The sequence below is a fragment of the Aethalodelphis obliquidens genome, unplaced genomic scaffold (assembly GCF_003676395.1).
Source record: "Aethalodelphis obliquidens isolate GAN/ISIS:26980383/991018 unplaced genomic scaffold, ASM367639v1 scaffold30, whole genome shotgun sequence".
Classification (NCBI taxonomy): Eukaryota; Metazoa; Chordata; class Mammalia; order Artiodactyla; family Delphinidae; genus Aethalodelphis; species Aethalodelphis obliquidens.
This window is the reverse complement of record NW_020837974.1, coordinates 638,586-656,748: the sequence shown is the minus strand read 5'-3', so window position 1 is coordinate 656,748 and position 18,163 is coordinate 638,586. Positions and strand designations below refer to the sequence as shown.

Sequence of the window (18,163 nt, the reverse complement as noted above, 5' to 3'; positions counted from 1 at the left end):
ACAGAGCTAAGTCGCGCCCGTATGCCTGCCCTGCGGAGACTGTGAGCTACTAAATGTAGTTTTCAGCTGCTAAATTTTGTGCAGAAACAGAGAACAACGCAATCTTCCGTCACGAAGAAAGAGCCCCGCTGCCCATGCTTGGCCCCTTCGGGTTGCAGGCAGCATAGACCACATTTAGTATGACCACCACCCATTTATGGGCTGGTTTTGAGCGGGGCCCAAAGCAAGAGATCCAGTTTGTAGTACAAGTGGTCCCGCACTTGGGTCACATAACCTGGAAGATCCAACAGTGCTAGAGGCGCACGCGGTGAGTGAGACCCTGGCAGCGGGCGGGGTGGTGTCTGGCACAGGCCCCCAGAGTGTGGAGCGAAGCCAGGCCTCTGCTGCAGAGAATCACACGCCAGGCTAAGAAGCTCCAGGGCTTAGTAGAGACGGAGCCCCTGACCGGGGGCGTCATGTTAGCACGTGACTGTGAGGCCCTGGGTCAGGGCCCTGCTCCACTGGTCAAGGTCGTTTTAAGACTGCATGTCCTCCAAGCGGCATGGACCCTAAACGATGAGATGCTCGCCTGCGTGGTTTTTCAGGAACTTGGAGTCAGTTGTGTCTGGTTCCAGCTGAGCTGGTTAAGAACGGATGGGAGGACCACCGACCCTCCAATGGCCATGGTCCTCTCCGTGACCTTCTGACGTCAGAGAGCTGAACACTCCACCCTCCAGTCCGTGCTCCCATCTTTGAACGTGCAGAGGCCTGTGGCTCAGCTACACCTTTGCGGAACGAGATTATCCCAGGTTTTTCCAGTCGCCTCTGCCCACGCCCCCGCCCTTCCCAGGCCTCAGACCGCCCTGCTTCTTTATCCCGTAAATACCCTGAGCCCCTTGCCTTCAGGGAGGTGGAGCTGAGGCTTGTTCTCCCACCTCCTTGCTTGGCTGATTTCCTGCAAACCGCAGCATCTCAGCGTTTCGGCTTGCTGTGCTTCGGGCAAAATGCACCTGGTCCAGTAGTAACTGGGGCGGTCTGCCTTCGGATCCATGAAGCCACGTTGGGTGGGTGTGTCAGCGATCCCGTGCATGCTGACAGTGGTGGTTTTTCTTGGTTTTCTATCACATTGTCTCCTCGTGTACATAGCTATTTTCTACTGAGCACGGGTCATGCTATATGAGCGATTATAATTTGGGGTATAGGACATTATGGTCTTCTACAAAGACTTTAACTTTTCTTCTTTCAGCAGGCTAGAGGCACCGACAGTAAACCCTGACTCACTTAAATACAGTTTCAGAAATGGAAATGAATTCAGAATGGATTTGATGAAGTTCCTGCAAGGGCTGGTCTCTGTTCATATTCATACCGACATCGTAGCCTTTCAGGGTTTCGACCCAAAGATGGGACACTTACAAGAACCCTCCCCCTTGGCAGCCCTAAGCCCGCAAAGCTGACCAAATTTTGTTCAGGTTCTCAGCCTTTCAGCTGTTTCTTCCGGATTGACTGACCCTTGAGGGAAGAACGGCCCCAACTGGAAGGCTCACTTCTCTGGGCTCCTCTTTCTTCCCGTGTTATTGGCCCCATAATATTTCACTGTCAAATTAGCACTCTGATGTCATCAATATATATGTATTTGTTACATAGATTTGTTTTTTTTTTTGCGGTACACGGGCCTCTCACTGTTGTGGCCTCTCCTGTTGCGGAGCACAGGCTCCGGACGCGCAGGCTCAGCGGCCATGGCTCACGGGCCCAGCCGCTCCGCGGCACGTGGGATCCTCCCAGACCGGGGCACGAACCCGTGTCCCCTGCATTGGCAGGCGGACTCTCAACCACTGCGCCACCAGGGAAGCCCTGTTACATAGAGTTTTGAACATTTTTGTAAGCTGTTCTCAATGGAAGGCTGACCTGAGTCACCTCTCCCTTTTACTGAACCAAACTTGGGTCCTCTTGCCCCGGGGTGGGGGGGGGCAGCAAAGCCAGGCTACTGACACCGGGTCGTGGTGAAGGAAGAAGCAGGACTCGTTGCACCAAGCAAGGGGCCTGGGAGCTAGTGTTTAAAAGACCTGAACTCTCCAAGTTCTTTCAGGGAAAGGTTTTTCTTGTTTTTTCTTTAACATCTTTATTGGCGTATAATTGCTTTACAATGGTGTGTTAGTTTCTGCTGTATAACAAAGTGAATCAGTTATACATATACATATGTTCCCCTATCTCTTCCCTCTTGCGTCTCCCTCCCTCCCACCCTCCCTATCCCACCCCGCCAGGCGGTCACAGAGCACCGAGCTGATCTCCCTGTGCTGTGCGGCTGCTTCCCACTAGCTATCTATTTTACATTCGGTATTGTGTATATGTCCATGCCACTCTCTCTTCGTCCCAGCTTACCCTTCCCCCTCCCCGTGTCCTCAAGTCCATTCTGTAGTAGGTCTGTGTCTTTATTCCCATCCTGCCCCTAGGTTCTTCCTGACTTTATTTTTTTCCCTTAGATTCCATATATATGTGTCAGCATATGGTATTTGTTTTTCTCTTTCTGACTTACTTCACTCTGTATGACAGACTCTAGGCCCATCCACCTCACTACAAATCAGGGAAAGGTATTTAAAAACTGGGTGAGGGAGAGGGTTGTGGGGTGCATGACCAGCTCGTGGACATTCTTCTGATTGGTTGGTGGTGAGGTCATCGGGAGTCAACATCATCAGCCTTCTGGTTCCAACCGGTCTGGGCTCTACGTGCTCGCGGGCAGCATGGAGTTACCTTCTTCCACCTGGTGGGGTTTCAGTATCGGCAAAACAGCTCAAAGGACGTGGCTCAGAATATTATCCATAGCCCTTGAGGAGGAACCAAAGGTCCTTGACTTTAATGGCTAAACTATTATTTTGTCTTGCTTGACTATTTTCCTTTCTGCCTTTTCTCACTTCTCGGATTAAACTTATTCTTCGACTAAAGCTTTTCTACAGACAAGAGGCAGGCAGAGGACATTGGGTGAGTGGGGTCTGTTCCCTTCCAGGAAGGCTCCATAGAGTTCTGCTTGGTTACATCCCTACGTTACCAGAGCTAAAAATAAAAGCAAAAGTAAACAATAGACGGTAAACATTTTTATATTCTATATTAGTTAAGCTTAGGTATGGATGAGAACTTTCTATTTCAGTGGTCATGAAGCCAGTTGGAGCAGTTTGAAAACGGAATGGTTTTTCCTGGAGTTGGTGAAGTTGGACATGCTTATACCTGTGGCCCAGTCTCCATGTGCCTTTCAGAGACTCTCACGTATGTGCACAAGAGAAAAGCAGGGTGTCTGTTACTCGATTAGAAACAAGTTAGTTGTCCGTAGAGAGTGGAACTAGAGAATCCTGGCTTGCTGTCGTATCTCCCACCCCCAGAGCCTCCCCTTGATGGTACAACCCCGTCCAGCTGTCCCCAGATTAAAAGTCCGACGCACCCGCTCTCCCTTCTCTCCCGTTTTCGGTGTCGAGACTATAAAATATTTCTAAGAACCGAACAACGATTTAACTCGTGGTTACTTTCACCGGCGTGGCGTAGCCTCCGACCCCAGACACCCTCCGCGGTTGGGCCCGCGTCTGCCTTCATCCCCTCCCCAGGTGACCTAACCTGGGTCTACAGGTGTCTGCAGACACACCGCTGCACTGGCAAACTTGCGCGCAGGTGTAACGCTGGCGACCTCGCAACACTGCGCCCACTTTTTAAGTGACAGCAGTTATAATCTACATCCTGTTTGAGACCAATCCCCGTGGACGGACAGGCGTCGTCCGCTTTGAGTCCCGGGAACCTTGGGGAAAAACCCGCTTAGCCCGCGACCAGAGGGTTGCCTGGCAACCGGCGGCTCCCGGCGCCCAGCGGCGCCCAGCGATGACGCCACAGGCCCGCGCCCGGCCCCGCCTCACCCCTCTCGTGGCTGCCGCTCGCCATTGGTCGGCGGGGAGACGGAGGCGGGCCCCGGCCAATAGGCGGTGCCGCTCCGGTGGGCGGGACCGCGTTACCTGGGCGCCGCGTCTGCCGGAAGCCGGCGTCGGCAGCCACGCGCAGGTAGGCGAGGGCGGCGGGTCTGGGGTGTCCTGCTTGGGTACGAGGCCTGCCGGGCAACCAGGGGCGCGCGGGGGGCTTGGCTGTCCTCCCGTCGGCGGCCTGAGGAGGACGCAGGGCCCCGAGCGCCGGCCGCGCCGGACCTCCCCACAGCCCCATGGGTGCCTCCCGCGCGTCCGCGCGACCGGCAGCCCCGAGCCAGTGAGCTCGCCTGGGGTTGGGGGGAGTGGTCCTGATGAGGAAAGGAGACGTTGCTGAGCATGGCGGAGAGAAGTGAAGCGGGGCGGGGCTCCGACCAGGGGAGGGGAGGAGAGCCCTGGGGGAGGGTCCCAGAACTGGTGGGACCTAACCCGGCTTAGGTATTTCACAACCCCTTCAGGATGCTGAGTCGGAAAATGGCCTGGAGGGGCTAGGGGCGGGGCGGAGGCCAGAGACCAGTTGGAGACTTTCGAATGATCCAGGTGGGAGACGTGGTTGGACCAGGATGCTCGCGGTAGGGGCAGTGAAGGTCCACGTCTGGATGTACTTTGGGGGTGGGGCCACCGGGGTTTACTGTGGGATGGACGGGTGTTTGAGAAAGAGGAGTTGTGGGTGACACTACGGTTTTTAACTTGAGCTGAAATACGCATTTCACCAGCTGGTTTTTTATTGAGGGGACAGACCCTGCAGGAAGATCAGGTTTGTGGAGGATGATGGGGAGTGTGGACTTGACACGTTTTAGTTTGAGACGATGTGTGTGTAGGTGATACACATGAGTTGACAGTGTAGTTGTGCAGTTCAGGGAGAAATGGGGACGTCATCAGCCTATGGTTGGTGTTTAAAGCCACACGACTAGGTGAGATCTCGGGGGAGTGCTGAGCTCAGGGCCCTTCTGTGTCCAGGGGGCGGGGAGGTGAAGAGGTGGGAGGAAAGCGGGAGAGCGTGGTGTGTCTGGGAAGCGGAGCGGAAAGGGCAGAGTCAAGAGGAGGGACCAGCTGTGGCAGATGCTGCTGGGAGGTCAGTTATGTCCAGTCAGTGATGAACAGAGATGAGCAGAGCCAGACTGGAGGTGGTGTAAGTGGTGAGGTCGCATTTTAATCAGGGGTAACTACTGCAGCAGGGGCCTTGGACTTGTGCAGGGGAGAGGGCGTTTTAAAGGGAGGGTGAGGGAGTGGCGGGGGGCGGGGGTGGCACTCTGTAGAGTTGGGAACTGGATAATTACAGTGAGCAGAAGGGGGTCGGTGGTGTGAAACCCTTCGGGGCTTGCTGACCTGGGGGGGCGGTGCTTCGGGAAGTTAGGCTCCTGCCCTCCCACAGGGGTGGGGTGAGGATGGGGCTCTGTCTTCAGGTGTGGGCTGGATCCTCTTGGTAGCCTTGAGTTTTCTCAGGCAGGAGCTTTTTAGGGGGGCTAGGGTCACTGTAAAGATGTGGCCTTGAGCTGCTAGAAACTTTTCAAGTCTGTACAGGCCCAGGTTGAGGCCTGTTGAAGGAGGGCTTAGAGGGGCCCCGACCAGGCTGTGATCAGAGAGTCTGTCGTTAGCAGACGGGTGTCCTTGGTGGTCGTTGGTGGTTTCAGTAAGAACCATCTGGGCAAGTCAGATGGCAGCCTAATGGGAGAGTGGCTGGAAAGGAGGTAGGGACCGTGCCAGTGGACAGCTCCTGAGGGTTTTCATGCAGAAAGCACCAGAAACGGGGTGGAGAGCACGTGGAATCAGGGTTTTTAGTTGTGGGACCTTGTAGTTGACTCTGTAGAAGGACAGCTGATGGGGAAGGGGAATTGCTTAGAGCCATGCATGCCCCTGGGACCAGAGCGCGGCAGAGGCTCAGCCCTGCTCGGAGCAGGCACGGTTCTGCACTGTCGCACGAGGGAACGGTGGGAGGGTCTGAGGGGAGCTTCTGGAAGCTCAGTGATCAGGAATGAACGGAGGAGGCGAGGATGTGTTGGAGGTCGGAGAGCTTGAGAGGCAAGAGGAAGAGCTGGTCGTCTGGGCGAGTGGCCGGAGTCGGGCCGCGGGGCTTGCTGGGCACCCCTCGAGGCTGGGGCTGTGCCATGTACAGTGAGACCAACCGCATGGCCCTGGGGACTTCCCGGCCAGGCCGGAACCAGAACTAGAGTTGGGGCTTTGCCAGGTGAGGGGCTGAGAGTGTTTGTAAAGGCACGATTGTAATGATGGGCCGTGGAAATGAAGTTGTGGGAACGGGAACATGAGAGGTGAGGGGCATTGAAATGTGTAGGGTCAGTGGACTGCGGGTCCTGGTGAGGCTGGAGGATCGCTGAGCCCCAGGGCACCGAGGGGGGCCAGCTGGCAAGATGGGAGGTGGGCTCAGTGGGTGGGATGCTTGGTGTTACGGGGTTTAGGCCACAGGAGGGAGGGTGTGGGGTCAGGTAGCAGAAGAGCAGAAGCTGGAGGCCGTTCATCCGAGTGGGAACTTTGAATAGTCCTGGGTCAGGGTGGACAGGAGCATGGCCGTGTCCTGGGTGCCCGAGCTGGGGCTCCAGGCACTGATTCCTGTGGATTCCTTCAGGGGGCCTTCCCTGGACCTGCCGGCTCACATCAGAGGTGACTTAGATGCACCGGGTGAGAGGGGATGTTAGGGGCTACGAGTGATACTTTCAGATTTTAAAAAAGATGTTTTCCCTGAGGCCGATTTCTGTTTTAGGTCCTGTGGAGCCCGGGCAGCCTCAGCCTGTGGGTGCTCACTTGTCCTGATCAGTGGCTCCAGCCCAGCCCGGCGCTTTGCTGTCTTCCTCCTGTCGGTCTGACCTGGGTTAGCGCCTTTCTGCTGGTGAGCTTCTTTTGCTTCACTGAACACTTCTGAGCTGGTGTCTTAAAATGGCTTTTCTTTCTTTCTTTCTTTTTTTTGGCTGTGCCACGTGGCTTGCGGGATCTTAGTTCCCTGACCAGGGATTGAACCTGCGCTCTTGGCAGTAAGAGCGCGGAGTCCTAACCACTGGACCACCAAGGAATTCCCCAAAATGTCTTTTCTTTTATTGTAGAAATTGCTGGAAAGTATAAAGGAAAGAAAGAATACTTATAATTCTACCCCCTAAAATGTTGATGTTTAATGTATTACCTTCTAGTTTTCTCCTTTGTGCATATCTGCATATAATTGTTCTTAAAGACGAGGGTCGTGTTGCACGTACACAGGTTTATAGTCCATCCTTCCACTTTACGTTGTGTCGTGAGCGCCCACTCGAGTGATGGAACAGTTGAGATCACAGTTGTTGATGGGTGTATGGGCCCGTCCCCCGGCACGAAGGAGTCAGCCGTTCCTCAGCCTGCTGCTGGACAATTACAGTGTTTTCCACTTTTTAATATTAGAGGTAGTATCATCCTTTATATCATGTCATTATCATCCTTACATAAATCTCTGTCTGTGATTATTTCATTAGGGTAAGTTCCTTGACATGGAACCACTGGGCCAAAGCACTTGATTAAATGTTATCAAATTACCTTGAGAACGGCTGTACCGATTTATTCTCCATCAGCAGGGCATGATCATGTCCTTTTCATCATCCTCTGGCTAACGCTGAATAATGTAATTTTTAAAAATCTTTGTAAAAGACATTTGATCTGTCAGATTAACTAAGTGATGTGTGCATATGGCTGAGAAACTCAGTGGTCCTGGAACCCACCACAAACCAGCAGGCAGGCTGCTCCTCAGAGGCGAGCGCAGTTTCATCTTGCCACTGTTTCTACTGGAATTACTTCCATATTTCTGAATAATAGGGAAATTGGGTGACTTTTTTTGATTTACCAATTTTAGGCCCAATCTGTTGATTTCCCCTGAGACGTGTGCCTCCGTGACCTCACCTGTGTGCCCGCCTCGTCAGTCACAAGAAGTACACGAGCTAACACGTGGAAAGCACCAGGAACAGGGCCTGGCACACGGGAAGCTCTCAGTCAAGGCCAGTTTTAGTGATGGTTATGATGCCGACCAGCTCTAATTCCTGCCCCCCAGGTCCTCCTGACCACCAGGTACAGGGAAATCTTAAGTTGGTGTTGCTCATAGAAGTTAACCTGAGTCACTGGGATTTTTGCAGAAAGGCCGGTAAGGAAAGAAAACACAATAAAGGTCTCGATGCTGTGACACAGCAACGCCAGGCCACCCATGACGGCCAGTGGACAGAGTGAGGGCGGCGAGGTCCCAACAGGCCGGGGGACGCAAGGAACGCCTTTGACGGCGTATGTACATTCACTGAAGTGGTGGTGGTAGGAAACTGTATTTTTCGCTGTTTATTTTTACAAACAGTATTGGGGCATTATGTGTGTTAATTTACAGCAAATAATTTGGGATTAGAGGTTTTTTTTGTTTGTTTGTTTGTTTTGTTTTTTTTAGCGGTACGTGGGCCTCTCACTGTTGTGGCCTCTCCCGTTGTGGAGCACAGGCTCTGGACGCGCAGGCTCAGCGGCCATGGCTCACAGGCCCAGCCGCTCCACGGCATGTAGGATCTTCCCGGACCGGGGCACGAACCCGCGTCCCCTACATCGGCAGGCGGACTCTCAACCACTGTGCCACTAATGAAGCCCTAGAGGGGTTTTTTAAAAGTATATTCACAGGGTGTGCAACCATTGCCACAAGCTAATTTTAGAACATGTTTCTTTTCCCAGAAGAAACCTGGTACCAACCAGTCACTGCCGCTCCTCCCCTTGCCCAGCCCTAAGCAAACACTAATCTGCTTCTGCCTCTGTAATTTGCTTATTCTGAACATTTCATATAAATGAAATTATACAGTCTGTAATATTTTGTGACTGGCTTCTCTCTCTTAGCGTGTTTTCAAAACGGTTCATCCATGTTGTAGCAGGTGTCAGTGCTTCCTTCCTTTTTGGCTGAATAATCTGTTGTGTGGATAGAATTCAGTTGTTCATCAGTTGATAGACATTTAGATTGTTTCCCCCTTATGGGTGTTATGACTTACACTGCTGGGAACAACCCAGTTCAGAGTTTATGTGGATCTGTTCATTTCACTGATTATTTACATCTGTAGGTAGTACTGCGTCACATAACTGTTTGACTTCTTTTTTAAAAAAATATTTATTTATTTGGTTGTGCTGGGTCTTAGTTGTGGCAGGTGGGCTCCTTAGTTGTGGCATGCAAACTCTTAGTTGCATCATGCACGTGGGATCTAGTTCTCTGACCGGGGATTGAACCCAGGCCCCCTGCATTGGGAGCGTGGAATGTTATCCACGGCGCCACCAGGGAAGTCCCAACTGTTTGACCTTTTGAGGAACTGCCAGACTGTTCTGCAAAGTGGCCGCACCGTATTCTGTCCCACCCGCAGTGATGAGCGCTCCAATTCCTCCACATTTTCACCAACGTTCCCTATTATGTGTCTGATTTCAGCCATCCTCGTGTGTGTGAAGTGTGTCATTTGACTTGCGTTTCCCTAATGAGGACCAATGTTGAGCTCCTTCATGGCTTCCTGGCCATTTGTATCTCTTCTTTGCGGAATTGTCTGTTCAAGTCCTTTGTCCATTTTTTGTAAATTTTTAATTTATTTTTAAAGATTTATTTGTTTTTATTTATTTATTTTTGGCTGTGTCGGGTCTTTAGTCCTGGCACATGGGATCTTCCTTGAGGCATGCGGGATCTTTTCTTGCAGTATGTGGGCTCTTCACTGCGGTGCATGGGCTTCTCTCTAGTTGTGGTGCTCTGGCTTCTCTCTAGTTGTGGCATGCGGATTTTCTCTCTCTAGTTGTGGCGCGCAGGCTCTAGGGCGCGTGGGCTCTGTAGCTGTGGCACGCGGGTTCCAGAGCGCATGGGCTCTGTACTTTGCGGCACGCAGGCTCTCTAGTTGGGGCACGGGAGCTCAGTAGTTGTGGCACGCGGGCTTAGTTGCCCCACAGCATGTGGGATCTTAGTTCCCTGACCAGGGCTTGAACCCACGTCTCCTGTGTCGTAAGGCAGATTTTTTGCCACTGGGCCACCAGGGAAGTCCCTGTCCATTTTTAAAGTGAGTTGTTGGCCTTTTTTGTTGAGTTACGGGTTCCTCATACATTCTAGATACAAGTCTCATGTCAGATACGACTTGCAAACATTTTCTCCACTCCTGTTGATTGTCTTTTTACTTTCTTGCTGGCATCACTTATAGCACAAAATTTTCAATTTTCATAAATCCAATTTATCTTTTTTTCTTCTCCTTATGTTTTTGGTGTCGTAATGAAGAAACTGTTGCCTAATCCAAGGTCGTAAAGATTTACTCCTATGTTTTCTAAGGGTTTTATAGCTTTAGCTCTACATTTAGGTTTTTGCTGCATTTTGAATAATTCTTCTGTGTAGTGTGAGGTAGGGGGTCCAGTTTCATTCTCTGCATGTGGATATCCAATTGTCCTAGCACCCCTGTTAAGAAGACTGTTCTTCCCCATTGAATTGTGTGGCCCCCTTGTTGAAGACCAGCTGACTGTAAATGTAAGGAAATGTCTTTCCTACAACAAACACTCCTTGTCTCAAAGGTATGAATCACTGTCTCTTGGGACTAAAAAAGAAAGCTTTTTTTTTTTTTTTTTTTTTTTAAGTACGTGGGCCTCTCACTGTTGTGGCCTCTCCGTTGCAGGGTACAGGCTCCAGATGCACAGGCTCAGCGGCCGTGGCTCACGGGCCCAGCCGTTCCGCGGCATGTGGGATCCTCCCGGACCAGGGCACGAACCCGTGTCCCCTGCATCAGCAGGCGGACTGTCAACCACTGCGCCACCAGGGAAGCCCAAAAGCTTTTTATAATATGGAAAAGTTTCTCCCCCTTTTTAGCAAATAGACTTAGTGATTAAACTTTATTTATTTATTTATTTATTTATGGCTGCGTTGGGTCTTCATTGCTGCGCGTGGGCTTTCTCTAGTTGCAGCGAGCGGGGGCTACTCTTCGTTGTGGTGCATGGGCTTCTCACTGCGGTGGCTTCTCTTGCTGTGGAGCACGGGCTCTAGTTGCGCGGGCTTCAGCAGTTGTGGCACATGGGCTCAGTAGTTGTGGCTCGCGGTTCTAGAGCGCAGGCTCAGTAGTTGTGGTGCATGGGCTTAGTTGCTCCGCGGCATGTGGGATTTTCCCAGACCAGGGCTCGAACCCATGTCCCCTGCATTGGCGGGTGGATTCTTAAGTACTGCGCCACCAGGGAAGCCCCCTGATTAAACTTTTTAACGATAACTCTCAGAATGAATGTAGATTTAACTTTTATGGTAACCAGTGTGTAAATATTTGCTAAACTTTTCTTACTCTCCAACAAGGTAATTGGCTGGCAGAGCCCTTTGTCTTTTGAAAACCCTGTGTCAACAGTCTAATTCTTTCAAGATTTCTTATTACACTGCTAATTGAAGCTTGCAGCCTCTGGCTTGGGATACTTTCTTAAGATAAGGCTTAATTAAAGACCTTGGGCGCCTGGCAGTTTTCTGATTGCACAGTAGTGATATTCCTTCGGTGTGCTGTAATCAGTCATGGCCCCAAAGGGGGCAGAGGGGCCCTTCACCCTGGCTCCGTGTCCTTTCCGCCGTGGCCCTGTGATTGCCTGGCTTGGTTTGTGGTGCAGCTTGATACGCTGGTTCACCTTACACGTTCCTTGCTCCAGACGGAAATCTTAAGGCAGTCTGGCTCTTTTTTATAGAGAGTGGTATTTAGAACTCAAATCTGGGTTCTGGGCCCTTTCCGCTATGATCACCCTTTTCATAATCACCGTTTCCCATAGCCCTTTCCTTCATTCCTTTTTTTTTTGCCTAGCATCATTCTCATTTTCTGACACGTTTGTCTCCCCCATCAGAATGTGAGCTGCATGTGGGTGGGCACTCTGGACCGCGTGGTCCAGCCTGGAGCCGCTCCTGCACGTGGCCAGCACTCTGCGGTGGAGACGGTGACCGACAAGTGACGAAGTGCAGGGGCCTGTGGGGTGGGGCTGCTGGTGACTTGAGCGCGCTTCCCCTCCCCCCCATGTTGATGTCATTTGTCCGTCTGTCCCTGTGGAAAGTTTTGCTTTGGGGGAAGTTAAGGTCTCAGTAAGTGGTTCAGTGAGACTGATGCCTGGGTGAGAGACCTGAGGGCAGGCAGCTCTGCTCCGGACGCCCCTCCTCCACCTGCGGACCTTGCTCCTCGGGACGCTACCTGGCCCGGGGCCCCCTCCAGCTCTTCACACGCTGCCTCCTCTGTCTGCCTCTGGCCCCTCAGAGGCCCCTGAGCCGCCGCTCCCTGGCTGCCAGCCTCGGGGGCGCCTGCTCACTCAACCCGGTTCTCCTTTCTCGGCAGTGTTTATCTCTGTGTGAAAGCGCTGGCTCGTTCACTTAAATAGGTCTGGATCTCACGCCAGAAGGAGGCTTCCCGAGATCAAGGCTCTTCCTTCCCTTGCTGTTGGCTCTGTGTCCAGCATGCAGCAGTGCCTGGCACGGAACTGGCTCTCGATAAACACTTGTGGAGTGGATGAGCTGCATTTTCGAGCATTTGTGGATGGAGTCCACAATGAACTCTGGTGTCAGAGGAAGAAGGTATTGGGTTTGTGTGTCCATTCCCGTGCAGACAGCCTGGAACAGCGTGTCCGAAGTGAAAACACCTGTGTTATAGCGACATGCGCGTGAATGTTGTGGGTGCGTGTAACATACATGTTACATGCTTGTGTCTGTATAATACATACAGTACACATACATGCAGATGAAGCCAGTGGAGTGACTTTAGGATAAATAAAACAAAATACATTCTTGTAACTTGTTAGAATAAAAGCTGATACTAGCAGCCCTTGTAGACAGAGTTTTAAAGGACTAGTATTAAAAAAATGAGACTGAGCTGTGGGTGTGGGGGAGTCCCTCGCAGTCCCGTCCCGAGACAGAAAAGGAGAGCTTTGGCTTATGTCCTTCAGACATTTGCCTGTAAGTACGTGCATAGCTTTCTCTGTTGTTATTTTCTTAAACAAATACAAAAGTGTGATACTGCTCGTCGTGTTCTGTTCCATCCTGTACATGTAGCGCTGCCTCATTGATCTCAGTTATTGAGTGATATTCCTTTTCCAGGTTTATGCTGACTTACTCACCCCCAGCTTGATTGACGTGTGACGAGAAGCACGTGCGCGCGCGTATGTGTGTGTGTGTGTGTGTGGCTTGTACGAGCTGGCCATGGCCTCTGTGCCAAAGCGCCTTCTACCCTGCACCTCAGGGTGCTCACGCTGTAGCTGCTGGGACTCCGAAACTTTCCTGTGTTTTCAGCTCCTTTTGGGCTCCATCCAAAGGGGCGGGGTGGGGAGGATCCGGTCAGTTCCCACGTCCCCCTCGGGGTGGGCCTGGGGCCCTGCGGGCGGCCTCCCCCCATCCCCAGCCCTCATGACGCCCCTCGGAGGTCCCCGCAGCCAGTGACCCTCGGGTGGAGGCCTCTCCCCCGACCCCTGCCTAGTTTCTGGTGCCGTGACCGTTTCCCTTGGCTCCCATCATCCGGCCCCACAGGGGAAGCTGGGTTTGCAGTTCATGTTCACGGGCGTTCTTCTGTCCTTGTGCGTGGAGTTCTAGATACTGCTGTGCTTGAGGAGGGAGATGTAATCAGAGCCTCTTGGACCTGTGTCACTCCTTCAATGCGGCCCCGGTTGGGGCTGCTTCCACAGTCCAAGGAGGCCACCCCAGACTCATCATGGCCACCTCCAGCCACAGGTGACCGAGGGCCTAGTGACTGCATGGTGGTCACTGCCAGCCCGTGTGGGGCTGCAGCATCCCTAGTTGATGGGGAAGTGAGTTACTCCGTAATAGTAGAAAATGAAAATAATCCCGGATAGTCATCAATTAGGGAATAGACAAATGCTCGCAGTTTTCACTTTTGGAAAATTTGGATACTGTCACTAAAAATGCTATTTCTTTTCCTCTTTTTTTTGGTGAGGGGGCCTGCACTGCGTGGCATGCAGGGTCTTAGTTCCCCGACCAGGGATCAAACCCGTACCCCCTGCAGTGGAAGCGTGGAGTCCCAACCACTGGCCCGCTGTGGAAGTCCCTTCTTTTACTCTTAGAAGCTCCTGTTCATGTTGAGTTAGAACAGAGCATATAATCTGTGTGTGATGGCAGCTGTGTTAATGAAACACGCAGGAGAGGCAGGAAACCCCGCAGCGGCTCAGCTGCCCACAGCTGGCGAGACGGGAGCTGGGATTTGCAACGGCGGCCGCATGCTTCCCACACTTTCCGAAACAGCTTGGTATCTTTCATAATGCCCTCCCCTCTCTGTTAATTGAGAATTTTTATTTTCTGTGTGTTTATAGTTGACTTTCTCTGTTGCAGGATGGCAAAACAGAAGAGAAAAGATAGCCAAGTGACAAAGGAAAAGAACAAAAAACTGAAGAAGGCGGTAGCAAGAGAGATGCCTCTGGCACCTGCGGCCCCGCCGGGCACTGAGGGGGCCCCAGCCGAGGTAGGTGACGTGGGCGCGCTGGCCTCGCCTTGTTTCTGGACCTGGAGGGGGACTCAGTGGTCACGTGGCAGGCGTCAGGGGGTGGACAGGCCCCCATGGACATGCCCAGTGCCTTTTAGAGGCAGTTGTAGGGCAAATAAGACTTGCAGTAAACTGTAGGTTGGAACCGCACAACGGCCATTCTTCAGCTACCAGACCTCAGGTTGCTGTTCGTGTCCCAGGTGTGACAGGGTTTCGATGGCATGGTGGCCCGGTGGAGGCCTCTGTTGGCCTGGCCGCAGCCGGGCCTTTGAGCCTGTCAGACAAGGGAGGGCCCTTCACATGGCGCTGCATGGGCCGTGGCCTGGGGTCTGTATTTACGAGATCACAGCTAAAAGTGGTCAGGCTCCACCACAGAAACACGTGTCTACGTTTGAATTTGTTTGCTGTTACCTCTCAGGTTCTGAGTGTTCATGTTTTTCTTCTGTATTGAGCTGACTCTGCAATTCCTAGTGTGTAGTTGATCAAAACAGCATAAGATGTTACAAATCTTGACAAGTTATTCAACATGAAGTAAAAGTTGGTGGGCGACTCATGTCATGAGGGGCGGCTTTGCTGGGCCCTGAGCGGTGGGTGAAGGTGCCGACCGTGCATGAGGCTTGCCTGGTGTGGCCTCGAGCCCACATCCCACGTGAGCGCCCGGTGACCCTGTGCTCATCCTTGGTCCACGGGGAGGGAAGTGTCGTCGGAGCCGCGCCGCATAGCTTGTCGAGTGACTTGGGGCCCTTGTCAGACTTGCCTGTGAGTATCTACCATTAATCGGCGACTAGATCAGGTCCTCGTTTGGGTCTTTCTGAAAGGAAGCGATGGAAGTCCCCTGACAGGATGGGTGGTGTGTGGCTGGTGGGTTTCATCACTCTTTTTTTGTTTTTTGGCTGCGTTTGGTCTCTGTTGCTGCACGCGGGCTTTCTCTAGTTGCAGCGAGCGGGGGCTGCTCTGTTGTGGTGCGCGGGCTTCTCATGGCGGTCGGTGGCTTCTCTTGCTATGGAGCACGGGCTCTAGGCACGTGGGCTTCAGTAGTTGTGGCTCACGGGCTCTAGGCGCGCGGGTTTCAGTAGTTGTGGCTCACGGGCTCTAGGTGCACGGGCTTCAGTAGTTGTGGCTCACGGGCTGTAGGTGCGCGGGCTTCAGTAGTTGTGGCTCATGGGCTCTAGGTTCACGGGCTTCAGTAGATGTGGCTCACAGGCTCAGTAGCTGTGGCTCACGGGCTTAGTTGCTCCTCAGCATGTGGGATCTTCCCAGACCAAGGCTCGAACCCATGTCCCCTGCACTGGCAGGTGGATTCTTAACCACTGCACCATCAGGGAAGTCCCGGTTTGGTCACTCCTACGCCCTAGTGTTTCCAGCTCTGCCTTTGTTTCAAGCCTGGGCCGTGCACGCTGCTGAGACTCGGGGCACATGTACCCCCTTCATATAGCAGAGGGGCTGGGGCAGGAGGGCCTGCCCGTTGGCCAGCACCTCCTCGACTGCAGGCCCAGCCGGGCCCTGGGGTGGATCCCAGGCCACTGTGCTGCGGGCTCCGTGCAGGACTGCTGGTCCGACCCCCAGGACACCGGCTGGCTGGGCAGTTCTGTGCCAGGGGGACGCGTGACGGCACTTTTCCTCTGTGGTGGGTGGGCAGGTGCAGGGCCTGTGCCGACAGAGAGCGGCTCCACTGGGTCCGGGGTCGTCTCCCAGCTGCCACCTCTGGGTGTCGGGGAGGAAGCCAGGCCAGCACTCAGGCCCGCCCTGGGTGCCCCTTTCTCTGCCTTCTCTCCGGCTGAGAACCGCAGGTCTGGCGCCACCCGAGCCCGGGCGCCTCTCCCTGCACAGAAGGCCCGCGCTTACAGGACCCAGGTCAGCCAGCCGGGCCGCATCGCTGGCCCCCACGTCCTGCTCTCACCCGGGCTCGTAGCCAGTCCCATGTCCCCTGGGCCCCTTCTCGTCGTCCTCGCCTTCTGTGCCACTGGAGCCCCAGTTTTGTCAGGCCTTTTTGGTTTCTAGACCCTAGAGGGAAACGGTTTTTTTAGAGCTATTCCAGTTCCCATTCGGTGGTCTGGCCCCCAATCCCTGCAGAACCTCCAGTACATGTGAATTTCTTGGGCCTTTCCTGGACAGTTTCCTACTTTTTCTAGACTCCTCCAATTTCTTTAAAACGAACTCTAAGTGACTCCAAGTGACAAGTCCTGGTGACCTGTAATTTTGTTATAAATCTCTAGCCTTCTGAGTGGTCTCTGCTTGCCGGCTACTGGTCACTGGCAGGACCCCCCAGACTGTGTGGGTTTATGATAAGTAATGGCAGAGCTTAAAGGTTCTGCCTGAGATGGGTAATGATTCTTAAATTCAGGCAATTTTTTAAAAAGTGATTTTTTTTTTTGTTATTTGAGTACATGTTGATTAAAAGAAATTTGGAAAACAAAAGCAGGAAGAAGAATTTGGGTATGTTTCCTTCCAGTGTCTCTTGCTGCCTCGGTTTCTGGTTGGTTGGTTAGTAACTTGTGCACATGGTCCCCATGGGGTCTGTGCTCTGCCGCTTCGCCTTGGCCCCCAGGGGTGCTGGGGGAGCTCGGGTGGGTCCCTGCGCGGTCAGTGCTGGACTCGGGGCTGGTGTCCTGAGGAAATGGAGACTGTGCTTCCTCGAGACCACATCCTGGTCTCTGCTCATCAAAATCCTCTTCACCCGCTCTCTCTCCGGTTCTCGGTTCTCGTGGGAAGCTGGGGAGCTGCTGTGTTAGGCCTTTTTAAAGGAGGGACCCTTCCGTCTGCAGAGGGTGGGTGGCCAGAGCCTGGAGAGAGCGTTCCCGTCGCCGGGAGCCCATGGAAAAGTACTGCACCGTCCCCGCCCCAGCTCCTGCGCCAACCCCCGCAAGGAGCCCCAAGGAGCCTCTGCCCCCTCTTGGGCCATGGTGCTGTCCTCCCGGAAATGCCCGTCCAGGGACCCTCAGGTCCCTGTGCAGTCACTTCCCACAGCCCAGGCCCTGAGCCTGCGCCAGGAGGGCTGAAGGATCCCCCAGGGGGGATGCTTCACGCACTGGGAGCCCCACGGGGGTGGGGGGGCTCGGCGGGGGGGGCCCCATCCCTCTCCTGTCCTGTCCAGTCCCCGCTGCCCTGGTGCCCTTGTCCACAGCGTGTGACATCTGTGTGGCTGAGCCCCCCGTCCACCTCTTGCCCCTGCCGTTGACCCGAGGCGCGTGGGCTGGGACGGTGGAGGAGGGGTGGCCTGTGGTGCCGCCGAGGCGGGGACAAGTCCTCCCGGCGCTGGTTCTGTGGTGCCGGCTGCTGCTCCCGGGAGGCCCTGCCCCGCGCCTGTCCTCTTCCCTGTCCTGCTGGGGGGGCTTGCGAGGTGGGGGGTTCGAGGGTCTTCCCTCTTCCGAGGGTGGTGCTCGAGCACAGGGTTCTCGGAGTTGGCCCATGTCTGCCCGTCTGGTAGCTTCTTAACCCTCCCCGTGAGCTGGGCTTAGGGCTGGGCAGATGGGGTCCGGTTCTGTCTTCACGTCCCTGGACCCCTTCCAGAGGAGGCTCCGGCTTGACAGGGTCGGGCGGACTGGTCTAGCGAGCACGGCTGTGTGGTGGTGAGGGGTCTGCAGGCCTCAGCCCCCCCACCCTGCCCTCCCTGGGGAGGTACCGCCCCAGATGCTGAGCCGGTCCTGGGGGGTGGGGAGACACACCAGAGCAGCGGTCACCCTTGGAGCCAGTGACTGCCGCCTTGGACGGGCACCTAGGCTGAGCTGGCTGCCTCCTGCTGCTGTAAATACACTCAGGCTGTCTGCAGATTGGGGGGGCGGAGTGGGGGGATCTTGGGGG

At 53.9% G+C, this 18,163-nt stretch overlaps 1 protein-coding gene across 1 annotated transcript in view; it reads left to right on the top strand.

Annotated features, from left to right (window-relative positions):
- Nucleotides 1-3,940: 3,940 nt before the first annotated feature.
- CHLSN (cholesin) overlaps nucleotides 3,941-18,163 on the top strand; it is a 96,594-nt gene continuing 82,371 nt past the window's right edge. Inside the window, exons 1-2 of the mRNA XM_027125553.1 lie at nucleotides 3,941-4,014; nucleotides 14,212-14,341. Coding sequence (XP_026981354.1) covers nucleotides 14,213-14,341 — 129 coding nt within the window. The 5' untranslated portion in view covers nucleotides 3,941-4,014; nucleotide 14,212. The remainder of the gene's footprint in view (nucleotides 4,015-14,211; nucleotides 14,342-18,163) is intronic.